The sequence below is a fragment of the Saimiri boliviensis genome, chromosome 7 (genome assembly GCF_048565385.1).
Source record: "Saimiri boliviensis isolate mSaiBol1 chromosome 7, mSaiBol1.pri, whole genome shotgun sequence".
In the NCBI taxonomy this organism is placed as follows: domain Eukaryota; kingdom Metazoa; phylum Chordata; class Mammalia; order Primates; family Cebidae; genus Saimiri; species Saimiri boliviensis.
Genome location: NC_133455.1, coordinates 82920909 through 82936366, shown reverse-complemented (window position 1 = coordinate 82936366; position 15458 = coordinate 82920909). Strand labels below are relative to the sequence as shown.

At 39.1% G+C, this 15458-nt stretch overlaps 1 protein-coding gene across 3 annotated transcripts in view; it reads right to left on the bottom strand.

Annotated features, from left to right (window-relative positions):
* Nucleotides 1-4616: 4616 nt before the first annotated feature.
* NUP107 (nucleoporin 107) overlaps nt 4617-15458 on the bottom strand; it is a 56151-nt gene continuing 45309 nt past the window's right edge. For all 3 annotated transcript variants that reach the window (XM_010337287.3, XM_074402870.1, XM_074402869.1), the window contains exons 23-28: nt 14680-14782; nt 12699-12859; nt 11160-11285; nt 10647-10760; nt 5357-5524; nt 4617-4997 (exon numbers count right to left, since the gene is read on the bottom strand). In XM_010337287.3, coding sequence (XP_010335589.2) covers nt 4890-4997; nt 5357-5524; nt 10647-10760; nt 11160-11285; nt 12699-12859; nt 14680-14782 — 780 coding nt within the window. In that variant the 3' untranslated portion in view covers nt 4617-4889. The remainder of the gene's footprint in view (nt 4998-5356; nt 5525-10646; nt 10761-11159; nt 11286-12698; nt 12860-14679; nt 14783-15458) is intronic.

The window sequence follows — 15458 nt, the reverse complement described above, 5'->3', positions numbered from 1 at the left end:
TCGATCTCTCGACCTTGTGATCCACCCGCCTCGGCCTCCCAAAGTGCTGGGATTACAGGCTTGAGCCACCGCGCCCGGCATAAGGTCCTTTCACACAGAAGTCAGGTTCTTCCTTTTTCCTTCCTCCTTAAGTCGAATAGAGCAAGATTATATACTGTAGATACTACAGGTACAAAAGGGGATTTTTAAAAAGGAATCACAAAGGCCGGGGGCGGGGGCTCATGCCTGTAATCCCAACATTTTGGGAGGCCGAGGCAGGCGGATCAGCTGAGGTCGGGAGTTTGAGACCAGCCTGACCAACATGGAGAAACCCCATCTCTATTAAAAATACCAAAAATTGCCGGGCGCGGTGGCTCAAGCCTGTAATCCCAGCACTTTGGGAGGCCGAGGCGGGTGGATCACAAGGTCAAGAGATCGAGACCATCCTGGTCAACATGGTGAAACCCCGTCTCTACTAAAAATACAAAAAAGTAGGCCGGGCGCGGTGGCTCAAGCCTGTAATCCCAGCACTTTGGGAGGCCGAGGCGGGTGGATCACGAGGTCGAGAGATCGAGACCATCCTGGTCAACATGGTGAAACCCCGTCTCTACTAAAAATACAAAAAATTAGCTGGGCATGGTGGCGCGTGCCTATAATCCCAGCTCCTCAGGAGGCTGAGGCAGGAGAATTGCCTGAACCCAGGAGGCGGAGGTTGCGGTGAGCCGAGATCGCGCCATTGCACTCCAGTCTGGGTAACAAGAGCGAAACTCCGTCTTAAAAAAAAAAAAAAAAAAATACAAAAAAGTAGCTGGGCTCAGGAGGCTGAGGCAGGAGAATTGCCTGAACCCGGGAGGCGGAGGTTGCGGTGAGCCGAGATCGCGCCATTGCACTCCAGCCTGGGTAACAAGAGCGAAACTCCGTCTCAAAAAAAAAAAAAACAAAAAAAAAAAACAAAAAAAAAAAAACAACCAAAAATTAGCTGGGTGTGGTGGCACATGCCTGTAATCCCAGCTACTCGGGAGGCTGAGGCAGAATTGCTTGATCCCAAGAAGCGGAGGTTGCAGTGAGCCGAGATCACACCATTGTACTCCAGCCTGGGCAACAAGAGTAGTGGGGAAAAAGGAATCACTAAAACATCTTGAATGTCCAGTTCTTCCTACCAACATGTCAATTCTTAGTTTTAAGACAGACTCTAGGATTAATTCAGCGGTCATAAAAAGAGAGACCGTGATACAAAAATTTAAAATAATTGAGGAAGCAGGGCATGGTGACATGGGCCTTTAGTGCCAGCTATTCGAGAGACTGACTTGGGAGGATTGCTTGAGCCCAGGAACTGGAAGCAAGGCTGGGGAACATAGTGAGACCCTCATTTCTAAATTAAATAAATGAGGCAGGGAAATTAAAACTTTCACACCCAAGACATGCCTGTTCCAACTTCAAAGCCTTCATGCAGTACTCGGGGAAAAGTCCTCGTAATTTCTCGGCATAAGTCACACCAAGAAAAGTTTTCAAAAATCAGTATGTTGGGAGGCTGAGGCAGGAGAATTGCTTGAACCCGGGAGGCGGAGGTTGCAGTGAGTCAAGATTGCGCCACTGCACTTCAGCCTAGCAACAGAGCAAGACTCTGTCTCAAAAAAAAAAAAAAATCATTATGTGAACCTGTGATAGGAAACAGGCCCTTCCCTGAGTTTCTTCTCTAGAATGAAAACTCAGTTCTTCAATAGAGTAGGCACTGATGAACTAAATTAAGTTGCCTGAAATTTCCCACTCAGGTGCCCACCACTTCTGGTATTCAGGAAGACAGAGGCATCTGGGAATTGTGAGGAGTACATTGGCACTCTTGGGGCTCCAACTGAACTGTATTTACATAAACAGCAACACATACACTGACTCCCTAAGGACTCAAATAACTCCATTTGGCCGAATGCGCCCAGCACTTTAGGAGATCGAGGCAGGTGGATCATTTAAGGTCAGGAGTTTGAGACCAGCCTGGCCAACACGGCAAAACCCCTTTTCTCCTAAAAATACAAAAATTAGCCAGGCGTGGTGGCAAGCGCCTGTAATCCCAGCTACTAGGGAGGCTGAGGCAGGAAAATTGCTTGAACCCGGAAGGCAGAGGTTGCAGTGAGATAAGATCATGCCACTGCACTCCAGCCTGGGAGATGAGCAAGAGCCTGTCTCAAAAATAAATAAATAAATAAATAAATAATAAAGTTCATTTGAGGGCATCCTAATTAAGAGTCTAAAGTTGAAATAATTTTGTAATTCTACAACCTTAGTTGTAGAATTCTACAACCTTGGTTGTTTTTTTAAAGTACATTCAAAAAACAAAGCAAAACAAAAGATGGATAGAGTGGGGGGCATGCAAAACAAGTTCCTAAATAGATGACAGACGTTGTCCATTTACATGGAAGCATATAATATTCCTCCTCATTTAAGCTAAGTAGTTTTCCACTGTGGTTCAACAAATAGGTGACAGTCTTTGGAAATAGTCACCCTAAGTTGTACAAAGTTTCTCTATATATAGTTTGTTGCAAGTAACAAAATTACTTTTAAGACTCACTTATTTCCTCTTCCTCCCCCCAAAATCTAGTCTGTATTTGTTCTGGTATGATTTTGTTTGCTTTTATTTTTTGCAAAGCAGCATAGCAACAATCATGATTACAGGACTGCATGAGCTATAAAGATCATTTGCATGCCAGTAAGAATAAAGGAAACAGGAAGACAAGATGGATTCTTTAGAGAAACAACAACAGGCTGGGCTTGGTGGCTCACACTTGCAATCTCAGCACTTTGGGAGGCTGAGGCGGGCAGATCACCTGAGGTCAGGAGTTTTAGACCAGCCTGACCAACATGGAGAAACCCCATCTCTACTAAAAATACAAAATTAGGCAGGCATGGTGGTAGTACATGCCTGTAATCCCAGCTACTCAGGAGGCTGAGACGGGAGAACTGCTTAAACTCAGGAGGCAGAGGTTGCAGTGAGCCAAGATTTTGCCATTGCACTCCAGCCTGTGCAACAGGAGTAAAACTCCATCTCAAAGAAAAGAAAAGAAAAACACCAAAAGCACATCATGTAGAGTTGAACAAATTCTATGATCCCATCTCAGGCTTCCCAAGCCAGCTGTCCTTAGGGGTGGCATCTATAAATACATATTCAATAAATTCCTTAGATGATTAGCCAGTTTGGAGAATTGGTGTTTTCTATTACAGTCATATTCTTTTGTCTCCTGTTTATAAGCCCTACACTCTAGCCTATTTGGTGTATTTGTTGGTTCATAAAAATGCCCAGCACTTGTCATTTCTAGGTCTTGCTCATACTGGTAATTCTTAATCTATCTAGCCTCATCCTTCTTATGCCTCTCTTTGCTTTGCAAATTCAGTGCACTGCTCAAACCCCAACCCACTACTACTTCCTGAGAGTCGTTTCAGCTGGAGATAGTGTCTTCCCGCTCAGACTACTTGTACTTTTTTTGTTGTAGACAGTGTCTCACTCTATCCCCAACGCTGGAGTGCAGTGGCATGATTTCGGCTCACTGCATCCTCTGCCTCCCAGGTTCAAGTGATTCTCATGCCTCAGCCTCCCCTGGGTAGCTGGGATTACAGGTGCCTGCCACCACACCTGGCTTGCTTATTTATTTATTTATTTATTTATTTATTGAGACGGAGTTTCGCTCTTGTTACCCAGGCTGGAGTGCAATGGCGCAATCTCGGCTCACCGCAACCTCCACCTCCTGGGCTCAGGCAATTCTCCTGCCTCAGCCTCCTGAGTAGCTGGGATTACAGGCACGCGCCACCATGCCCAGCTAGTTTTTTGTATTTTTAGTAGAGACGGGGTTTCACCATGTTGACCAGGATGGTCTCGATCTCTCGACCTCGTGATCCACCCGCCTCGGCCTCCCAAAGTGCTGGGATTACAGGCTTGAGCCACCGCGCCCGGCTATTTATTTATTTTTCAGTAGAAATGGGGTTTTGCCACGTTGGCCAGGCTAGTGTCAAACTCCTGACGACAGGTGATCTGCCCACTTCGGCCTCTCAAAGTGCTGGGATTACAGATGTGAGCCACCTCGCCCGGCCACTACTCGCATTTCTTAATGACACCTTTGAAATGTACTTACGGTATTTTCTCTACTAGAAGAGCTGGATTTGTAATCCCCAATGTATTCCAGGTTTACTTGTGTACCAGGTACTACACTAAGTCTTTATATGCTCTTATTTTACGCTTATTTTTTTTTTTTTTTAATTTTTTTTTTTGTCTTTTTGTTTTTTTCCTTTTTGTGGAGAACGGGGTCTCGCTATATTGCCCAGGCAGGTCTCGAACTCCTGGGCTCAAGCTATCCTCCCGCCTCTGCCTCCCTAAGAGCTGGGATTACAGGCGTGAGCCACAGCGCCCGGCCTATATGCTCTTATTTTGATAGGAAGTTTGCTAAATGAAAGCTAAACTAGAAATGTCTTCAAAATAACTAAAATAATAATAGCATGTTATATTAGAAAACATTCTTATTATAGTCATCTTAATTCTAATATTCAAAAAATACTAAATTTTATGATAAATAAAAAATCATGTACCTGGCTTAAAAATAAATATTTCCATAATCTTTATGATTTTAAAATATCAGAATACTTACAGAAAAGAGTAGAATAGAAAATTTAATTTTCTTATTACATGATACAGAGACAATCCTGGAATTTGTAAAAACAGAAAATTTTAATTTTTATGTAGTTTTATTAATAAGCACAAACACTGATACACATACATTTTCAAAATGTCACCATAATATTCCGAAAAGTACAAAATTCAAATGTCTAAATTTTACATGGTGCAAAAGAAAAAATTACTAATAACAAATATATTTTATTAAAAACGTCATTTATCACGAAAATCAGTGAGATTACAAAGAGTAGATCAACTATAACTGAATTTCGTAACCTAATGGGTCAAGTCCCTGGTCTAGGAGCATTAGAGAGGACTCTCTTAGCTTCTGCAGCAACTTCCTTAGCTCTTCCTTAGAAAACACCTGATTTTTAAAAAGAGAAATAAGAATGAGAACAATGACAAGTATGAACATAATTACCGAATCAATCTGATTAGCTTCATATAAGAAGAAATTCCTCTTTAAGATTATGTAGCCAGAGGCTAGCAAATTAGAGTGGTTCTGGAATTTCAAGGCTATTTCTCAGAGTCAGTCAATATATTTCTAACTGCTTACAAATATATACACATTTTGGGAAAAAAAGCATAAACATTAAAACTAGACTATTACTTTAAGAACATTCAAGAACAACTACAAATGTAAACACATCGTCACCAAATTAAATATTACTACAGAGTATATAAAATCTTTAAAATTTAAAACTACAATGCTCTAGAACTTACCAGATACAGTTTGTGGCGCTCAGAGGATACCATATCTGCTAACTGTAGACATTCCTGATACTGACCAGTACTATGCAATATTGTATGAAGCAGAAAACACAACATTGGCAGACAAAGCTTTCTCAGTAAAACCATTTGATGTGTTCTTTCATGGTCTTCTTCAGCATCCTACAAACAGACATTGATAAATCCTTTTAACAATTTAAGCTAAAGATCCTTATAAAGAGAAAAGCCAAGTGCTAAATCAAACCCAAAATGTAATTGGTAGACAAGATTTAACAGCAAAAAAGTATGAAGATGAACAAAGTAGACTACAGTGAGGTCAAAGGTATGAGTGAAAATAAAATGCTTCTGAATTTGTATTTCTAATAAACTTACTACATCTTGAATAAAAACTTGCATAAAAAGAATGAGTTAGAAACTGAATACCATTAGAGCAAAAATCAGAACAGAAAACAATCACCACTCCCTTGGATGTTTACACAGACACATAAAGATAGCTCTAAGGAGGTCTGAGAGGACACACCAGACTGACAGCAATCACTGCTGCTGGGAAAAAGAGGATGTGGGGAGGGGCACACAGGAAGGGTCAACTTCATTGCAGACTATTTTGTTTATAAACAAGGAAAATGGAATTTATGATTTCCTTATATAATTTTTAAAAACAGAAAAACAGAAACTAGAGATTTGAATAATACAATTGAGTCAGTATATATGAGGAAATAAGTAGGAAAAACAGTTGGCATTCCTTTATACATACATGGATCTTTCTTCAAATCTATGTGAAGAATAAAAGTACAGAAAAAAGAGTAAACGTCTTTTTTTTTTTATTGCATTTTAGGTTTTGGGGTCCATGTGAGGAACATGCAAGATTGTTGCATAGGTACACACATGGCAGTGTGATTTGCTGCCTTCCTTCCCCTCACCTCTATCTGTCATTTCTCCCCATGCTATCTCTTCTCACCTCCCCCACTCCCCCGTCCCTCCCCCATTTCCCCCCAACGGACCCCAGTGTGTAGTGCTCCCCTCCCCGTGTCCAAAGAGTAAACTTCTTATGCCCACTACATTTACTTACAACAAATTTGAAAATTAAAATAATTAAAAAGTACCCAACCACACAATTTTTTTCTTTTCTTTTATTTCTTCTTTTTTGAGACAGTCTGGCTCTGTCACCCAGTCTGAAATGCAGTGGTGCAATCATGGCTCCCTGAAACCTTGACCTCTGGGCTCAAGCAACCCTCCTACCTCAGCCTCCCAAGTAGCTAAGAACCACAGGCATGTGCCACCATGCCCGGCTAATTTTTTTTTATTATTTGTAGAGTTGGGGTCTCCCTATGTTGCCCAAGCTGGTAATCAAATTCTTGGGCTTAAGTGATCCTCCTGGCTCAGCCTCCCAAAGTGCTGAGACTACAGGAATGACACATACAATTTCTGAAATAATCTTAAAAATAGAAAGGAAATCAATAGCACTAATGCAGGAAAAAAATAAATAAATAAAAAGGACGAGCTAAAATAATAACTGCTCCTTTGAAAAGCCTAATAAAATATCTAAAAATATCTTCATGTAAGAGGCTATATTAAAATGTGAAAGCATTTTTCAAATGGAGATATAAGTGGAGGGGTTAATCAATAACAAAATATGGTAATTATATCAAGGAGTAATTATATTAATTTGGTCTAATTTAGGTCAGTTTTCCATACATAGGAAAAATTTACTATCAATATTTTGGTCCTGTTTGAAGCATAAATACATACGAGCAAGTATTAAAGTGCTTCTTTATAAGGGAAAACACCTTTATTTCTGTTCTCAAATAGATACTGGCTACCTTCAGAAGTGGATTTCTTTCTTTTTTTTTTTTTAAACGGGGTTTCACCATGTTGGTCAGACTGGTCTTGAACTCCCGACCTTAGGTGATCCTCCCACCTTGGCCTCCAAAGTGCTTGGATTACAGGCGTGAGCCAACACGCCCGGCCCAGAGGTGGACTTAAAATACTTCAAGGTTTTACATAAATTCGTATTAGTGATCCCAACCTAGAACCCAGTAAGAATAAGCACTGCTTCTTTCTGGACCTTTCATTTGTGCTTCAATGTAATCTTTCTATGTTAAAGAGGCCAGGTGCCCCTGGCTCCTGACTCCTTGTTGCTTGAAAGTAGCAGCAGGTTATTTTCTCATCTCATAGGATGGATCCTGACTTGCTTTTCCTAAATCCTGCTGCTGCCACAGTATCAGAGTGTGCTGCAGTTGACCTCGTCTGCTAATTATAATTGAATTCCTATACTAGCAGGTGGGCTGCCAGCAACCATCCAGGGTAATGGCTGACATACCCAGCAATATGCCACAAGGAAAAGCAAATTAAATAGGGCTGCTTCAACCGAAGACATTTTTCTCATCTGAATGAAAAAAAGCTTTGAAATAGCCCATAAATATGTAAAACAGAAAGATTATTTCCACTAGGGATATATAGTGCCTTATGTGTGAGCAAAACTCATTACCTAATACGTGTTGATAGCAAGAGTTGATTGGTACTGATATTATTGCTATTCCTTATTTTATTTATTTTATTTTTATTTTTTTAAGATGGGGTTTCACCATGATGGCCAGACTGGTCTTGAACTCCTGACCTCAGGTGATCCACCCATCTTGGCCTCCCAAAGTGCTAGGATTACAGGCGAGAGCCACCATGCCTGGACAATATTATAGCTATTCCTAATATGAAGACAGTACATTCACCTCAGTAATGCAATATCATTCATTTACCAAATATCACTGAAAGCCTCCCATGTGCTCAGCATTACTTTAAGTGCCAGAGTCAAAGAAATAAAGAAAACAAGGTTATTCCCTTCATTATGGTTATATTCAAATGAGGGTAGACATACAAAAACCAAATAAACTAATATGTATTATATAAGATTGTGCTAAGTGCTATGAAAAAAACTAATGTAGGCTATGGAGATTAAAAGGGACAGGAGTGTGTTTATATATATACATGCATACATGCGATTTTAAATAGGGTGGCTGGGTTGGGGAGAGGTTCCTGAAGGAGATGGCATTTGAGCAGACTGCTAAAAGAAGTACAAAGTCATCCATGCAGATATCTTGGCGAAGGAGCATTCTAGGCAGAGGGGAACCAGTGAAGAGGCCCAGAAGGCTAGAATATAGTGAGGGGAGAACAGGACACAGGATTAGGGGGTTAGTTAAAAAAAAAAAAAAGTATGTATACTCTTTGCACATCAGGAAAAGAAAGATGGATTTTATCCCAAGTGTAATAAGAAGGCATCAAAAAGTTCTGGGTAGGACGGTCGCATATATTTCATTCTAAAAGGTTCACTAGTACATCTGTAAAAGGAACGGACTGTATAAAGAACAGTGAGAAGCTAGGGAAGACAATAGAGGCTTATGCTAGAGGTAGAGGTAATGGAGGTGGTGAAAGGTAGGTAAAGATGAGCTGCCTGCTCTATTCTCCCTGACATTCCTCTGTGCCACCAGGCCTAACACTAAGGGGACTATTCTACAGTTATTTAAAAACTTGAGGCATAGCTATATGAAAACACCTCATAATGCTAGGGCTATTGCATACAGCGGTGCCTTGCACAAGGGTGGCTAAGCAAATTAGTGGGGCAGAAATCTAGCCTGTGCTCTGTTCTACATGTGGTGTGGACTGGCCATGGAACCTATCTGTGTGAGGAAAGGGAATTACAATTTTTTTTTTTTTTTTTTTTTTTTTTTTTGAGACAGAGTCTCCCTCTGTCACTCAGGCTAGAGTGCAGTGGTACAATCTCAGCTCAACGAAACCTCTGCCTCCGGGTTCAGTGGATTCTCCCGCCTCAGCCTCCCTATTAGCTGGGATTACAGGCATGAGCCACCACACCTGGCTAGTTTTTTATATTTTTAGTAGCGATGGGGTTTTACCGTATTGGCCAGGCTGTTCTCTAATTCCTGGCCTCCTCATATGATCCACTTGCCTTGGCCTCCCAAACTGCTGGGATTACAGGCGTGAGCCACTGCAGCCAGACAAAATTACAATTTTCTAATTCACATACAAGTGACACGTGTTAGCCGGAGCCTTGAATAGCGTCCTGTGTCATCGAATATATGAGAGTATGAGGCTTGACTCAACAAAGGTGATTAAAATATCATTATTAATTATTTAATTATTAAAAAAATCTCTTTTCTGGATTAGTTTTAAAGAAATAATTGAGATCAAATATTGATTTTAAAACCCTTGATGAAATAAAATGGTATCATTCATTGCCTTCTGTCTAAACTTTTTTTTTTTTTTTTTTTGAGACAAGGTTTTGCCCTGTCACCTTGGCTGAAGTGCTGTGGCACAATCTCAGCTCACTGCAACCTCTGCCTCCTGGGGGGTTCAAGCCATTCTCCTGCCTCAGCCTCCCTAGTAGCTGGGACTACAGGCATGCACCACCAGGTCTGGCTAATTTTTCTGTATTTTTAGTAGAAATGGAGTTTTGCCCTGTTGTCCAGGCTGGTCTCAAGCTTCTGACCTCAGGTGATCCACCTGCCTCAGCCTCCCAAAGTGCTAGGAGTATAGGCGTTCACACTTGGCTCCATTTTTATGAGACCCCAGACTATTTTGTGGCTAATCTACTTAGATTAAATAATAATTAGAATAGCAAAGATTTATGTACAAATAAAGCACTGAAGTCTTTTCAAAGTTTAAGTATCACTTAATTAGCATTTTGCAACATTAAAATTTTATCTTCAAGAGAATCAGCATAAGAACCTGTGCTTTTCTTATGGCACTTAATATTTCTGTAACTGGTTCTCAACACAGGCTGTATATTATATTAAAGCACTCCAGGTGATTTAAAAAAAAAAAAAAAAACCAGCCCTACCTCAGACCAATTATACCAGAATCTCTGGGAGTGGAACCCAGCAGTGTTTTTAAAAAGTTTGCCAGGTCATTAAAATGGACAGCCCAGAGGTGAGAGCCCCTACCTTAGCTATCCCTTACTGAAACTACTCAAGTTATCTTCATATCTGTCAATTGAGTCACATACATGTATAATAAATATTTAGGTCCAGATTTTTTAAAATTACATTTTTGTATCCTGTGTAAACATAGTAAATGTGAACTAATAGTTTATCCAAGAATCAAATATTCCTATTCCCTAGCTAGTATTTTTGGCCTAGCTTAAAATACGGGATTTAGCTATATCTACAATTATATAAAATCTGTAGATGCTCCTATTCAGAGACAGAGCATTTAAAAAAGAGAAAGACATGGTGAGTGTTTTGGTTTCCAGCTATAAACAACGCACACAGCTTACCTCTCTAACATCCACCAGCCACCCTCCATCAACAAACAACAAGACGTTATACATTTTCTCCTTCACATCAGCAGTTAGGGCATCTAAATGCCCTTTCCAAATACCAAAATCCATCTGTAAAACAAACATAAGGCAGACATATAATGGATAAAACCCAATAAATAATGTATTTGTAAAGTACAGACAGGAATATACACATAAAACATCATTCTCAAGAGTTGACATTTAAGTCTGCCAAATATAAAAATAAGTATCAACAGACTGCAATTAAATAAAATGCTGAATAAAGTTAACTTTGTAAATAAATGTTTGTGTCACCTGAAGGCATTTTTCATGTTTGGTTAATTACCTACAGAAAAGTAACTAAACAGATTGTGTCTTCCAAAGCAGGACATTAACAGGAAGATTATCTATTATGATAGAAAGATAGTTGCTAAAGAAATGATCTCTTTAAATATATAACATACAGTTATAAGATGCAGTAGGTACATCCCAGATCCATATTTAACTTACTTCATATTTCTTTTCTTTGTGTTCATGAGCCACTTTCTCAGTAAAAGTTGGTTGAGGTATCAAAGTAGGTTTTTGTGGAACTGAATTCATGTGCTTAAACCACTCATTAAAGGTTTCATGGGCTTCCTAAAATGTAAAATAAAAAAAAACAAAATATAAAATAACCAAAGGTTTCACTTTTGTTTCATCAAAATTTTTAACATTTGATTCTTTTTTTTTTTTTTTGAGACGGAGTTTCGCTCTTGTTACCCAGGCTGGAGTGCAATGGCGCGATCTCGGCTCACCGCAACCTCCGCCTCCTGGGTTCAGGCAATTCTCCTGCCTCAGCCTACTGAGTAGCTGGGATTACAGGCATGAGCCATCATGCCCAGCTAATTTTTTGTATTTTTAGTAGAGACAGGGTTTCACCAAGTTGACCAGGATGGTCTCGATCTCTTGACCTCGTGATCCCAATTCACCCGCCTCAGCCTCCCAAAGTGCTGGGATTACAGGCTTGAGCCACCGTGCCCGGCAACATTTGATTCTTAGAAATAATTTTGCAGCATCAAGAAATAAAACTGTTCAATATTTATTTTTTGCATACAAAAAGGTCATACCATGAATAAATATTTTGTCAAATGACAAACAACAGCAAGGTATATATATTGTGTTTTCTGGCATATTCTCCAATCTCAGCACCCTGATCACATATTTTTACATTTATCACCCCGTAACATATGCATGTGTACTTGTCTTCTTAACTAGCCTATTAGCTTTCAGAAGGCAAGGATAGGGTGTTATCCACAGATTTGGCCCTACTATCTAACCCACTATAATTATGTAACTATTTATTGAATAAAATTTTGTTTTGTTTTGTTTCTGAGACAGGGCCTTGCTCTGTCATCCAGGCTGGAGTGCATGATCTGATGAAGACAAGGCATGATCTTTGCTCACTGCAGCCTCAAATTCCTGGGCTCAAGCAAACCTCCCACCTCAGCTTCTCAAGTCGCTGGGACTACAAATGCATGCTACCATACTAGCTAATTCTGTTTTTATTTTTTTGTAGAGATGTGTGTGGAGGGGTGTCTCACTATGTTGCTCAGGCCAGTCTTGAACTCCTAGGCTCAAACATTCTGCCTTGGCATCCCAAAGTGTTGGGATTAAGGCCTGAGTCACCATATCTGGACTTGAATGAATTTTGAATGAGTATGCTGTTATTTTAGTCATAACAAACCTACAGCATCTTGCTTTTTCTCAGTTACCGATAAAAGCAGAAATTGTAAGCTGAGACAAGCTTTTATAAAATCTTAAGAAAACATAACTTCTGGACATCATAGACACTATCTACCATGTGAGATGATCCTGGTTGGTTAACATTGATTAGAAAATCATGCTAATGAAGACAAGGTCACGACGTCAGACCCCCTGTGGATGAGTCAGCACTATAGTCACAAGAGAGGTAAGATGCATCAACACTACTTCTAGAAAAAAGTTCAAACTCTGAGAGTGAATCAGAAAAATTATCACGAAGCACATCTGTGGCTTTCTTTACAGTCTCACCAAATAAGCTCTGATGCACAAATGTTCTCTGATAGCATTATCATCTTCAGCAGGAAGTGGACATTCCATTCCTTGTTCCTCCCACTGATTATAGATTTCTGCTATAGAATCCTGAGGAATTTTCACAAATACTTCTTTTGCAGCTTCGTGCTTTTTTGATGCTGTGAAAAAAAGATACACAATTTTGAAGACCTATGGGCTTCTGTGTAATGGTTTCTAAAAGAGTCAAATCACTGGTTTACAACTTTTACAGTGACCTGTAACTATTTCAGGGCCTAAGGCACTCTGTTAAAGGCCTTGGTGATCTTTCTACCTAATAGACTGGCTTTTTCGTATCTCAGTGTGATACTAACACAAAAGGATACATCAAATATAGTTACTTTTACATACTTCTATGTCTTAAAGAAAGCAATTACATTTTTCAAAGTCTGATTATTATTATTTGCAAAATTGATTAGGACAATGAAAATTCACCATTAAAATATGGTTTGTTTCATAATACCAGGTTTGATAGATAAAGAGTAGCTGGTTTTCTCCTCCCTAGTGGAAGGGCCAAAACAAAAAACCCCCCAAAAATTTAAAAATACATGAATTTGAACAAAAAGTTTTCTTTTTTTCAAGGAGACATGAACAAAATTATTTATTGGAGCACTGTTTGTAATGTAAGATACCAGAAACAACTTAATCATTCACTACTAAGAGCATGAATCAATACACCTTGGCTTATTTTTATAACAAAACTTTATGCAGCAGCAGAAAGTAACAATGAATAAACTAGATCTATCACCTATCTATACATATGAATAAATCTTTAAAAACTTGTCAAATTAAAAAAGCAAATTGCATAAGACTAGTATCATGTAGTACCAGTAATCTAAATTTTAAGTACTTCAACAAATATTCTAAATACTTTCAAATAATACTATTTTTTTCTTTCTTTCTTTTTTTTTTTTGTCAACTTTTCATCCTCTTACCCCCTGCTATCCCTCTCTTAGCCCCCAACTCACCAACAGGTCCCAGTGTGTGATGTTCCCCTCCCTGTGTCCATTTGTTCTCACTTTTCAACACCCACTTATGAGTGAGAACATGCAGTGTTTGGTTTCCTGTTCTTGTGTCAGTTTGCTGAGAATGATGGTTTCTAGCTTTATCCATGTTCCTGCAAAGGACATGACTCATCCTTTTTAGTGGCTGCATAATATTCCCTGGTGTATATGTGCCACATTTTCTTTATCCAGTCTATCACTGATGGGTATTTGGGTTGGTTCCAAGTCTTTGCTATTGTAAACAGTGCTGCAAAAAACATATGTGTGCACGTGTCTTTATAATAGAATGATTTATAATCCTTTGGATATATACCCAGTAATGGGATTGCTGGGTCAAATGATATTTCTATTCCCAGATCCTTGAGGAATTGCCACACTGGCTTTCACAATGGTTGAACTAATTTACATTCCCACCAACAGTGCAAAAGTATTCCTATTTTTCGACATCTTCCCTAACATCTGTTGTCTCCAGATTTTTTAATGATCACCATTCTAATTCACATGAGATGGTATCTCAATGTGGTTTTGATTTGCATTTCTGTAGTGACCAGTGATGATAAGCTTTTTTTCATATGTTTGTTGGCTGCATAAATGTCTTCTGTTGAAAAGTGTCTGTTCATATCCTTTGCCCACTTTTTGGTGGGGTTGTTTTTTTTCTTGTAAATTTGAACAAAAACTTTTTAAAAAAAGAATAAAAGGCTAGGTATGGTGGCTCATTCGTATAATCCCAGCACTTAAGGAGGCTGAGGTGGGAGGATTGATTGAGGCCAGGAGTTTGAGATCTGCCTAGGCAATATAGTGAGACACCATCTCTATAAACTTTTTTAAAAAGTAGGTAGGTGTGGTGGTGGGTGCCTATAGTCCCAGCTACTTGGGAGGCTGAGGTAGGAAGATGAATGGAGCCCAGGAGTTTGAAGCTGCATAAAAATATAGCATACCCAAGAATTTTCTCATAATTGCATTGCCTTGTTTCAGTGCTTCTGCTCTCTGTGCTGGGTCAAAGACCAACCAGTCAATTACATCAATTTTTAAACGATCCTCCTATTTATTAAAGGGGAAAAAAAGAAAAGGGAATATCAGGTTTTTTAAAAAAGATATTCTACAAATTAGTAGAATTAACTTACACCTGTACTTGCAGTAAACATCATTTTCTCTCAAGTTATATGAAATGATAACATCTAACTTTTCTTAGTGTATTTTCATATTTAGCAGCTCTCTATTAAATTATAGAAAATACTGCCACACATGGTGGCTCAAACCTATAATCCTAGCATTTTGGGAGGCCGAGGCAAGCAGATCCCTTGAGCTCATGAGTTCAAGAGCAGCCTGGGCAACATAGCAAAACCTGTCTCTACAAAAAACACAAAAAATTAGCTGGGCATGGTGGTACATGCCTGTATTCTCAGCTATTCAGGAGGTGGAGGGAGGATGGCTTGAGTCTGGAAGGCAAAGGTTGTAGTGAGCCAAGATAGCGGCACTGCACTCCAGCCTTGGTAACAGAACCAGACCTTGCCTCAAAATAAATAAATAAAAATAAATAAATTATAGAAAAAATTTACTGGATTATTAATTTGGAATTATATATTGTATGTCTCACCAACTTAACCATATGATTCCTTTAAATGTTACTCTAAAATAGTTTTCTTAGATATAACTTTCTATTCCTTTCTGAAAATGTAAGCAAGCTACATAAGTTAGTGATTAACAAGTATTTAAA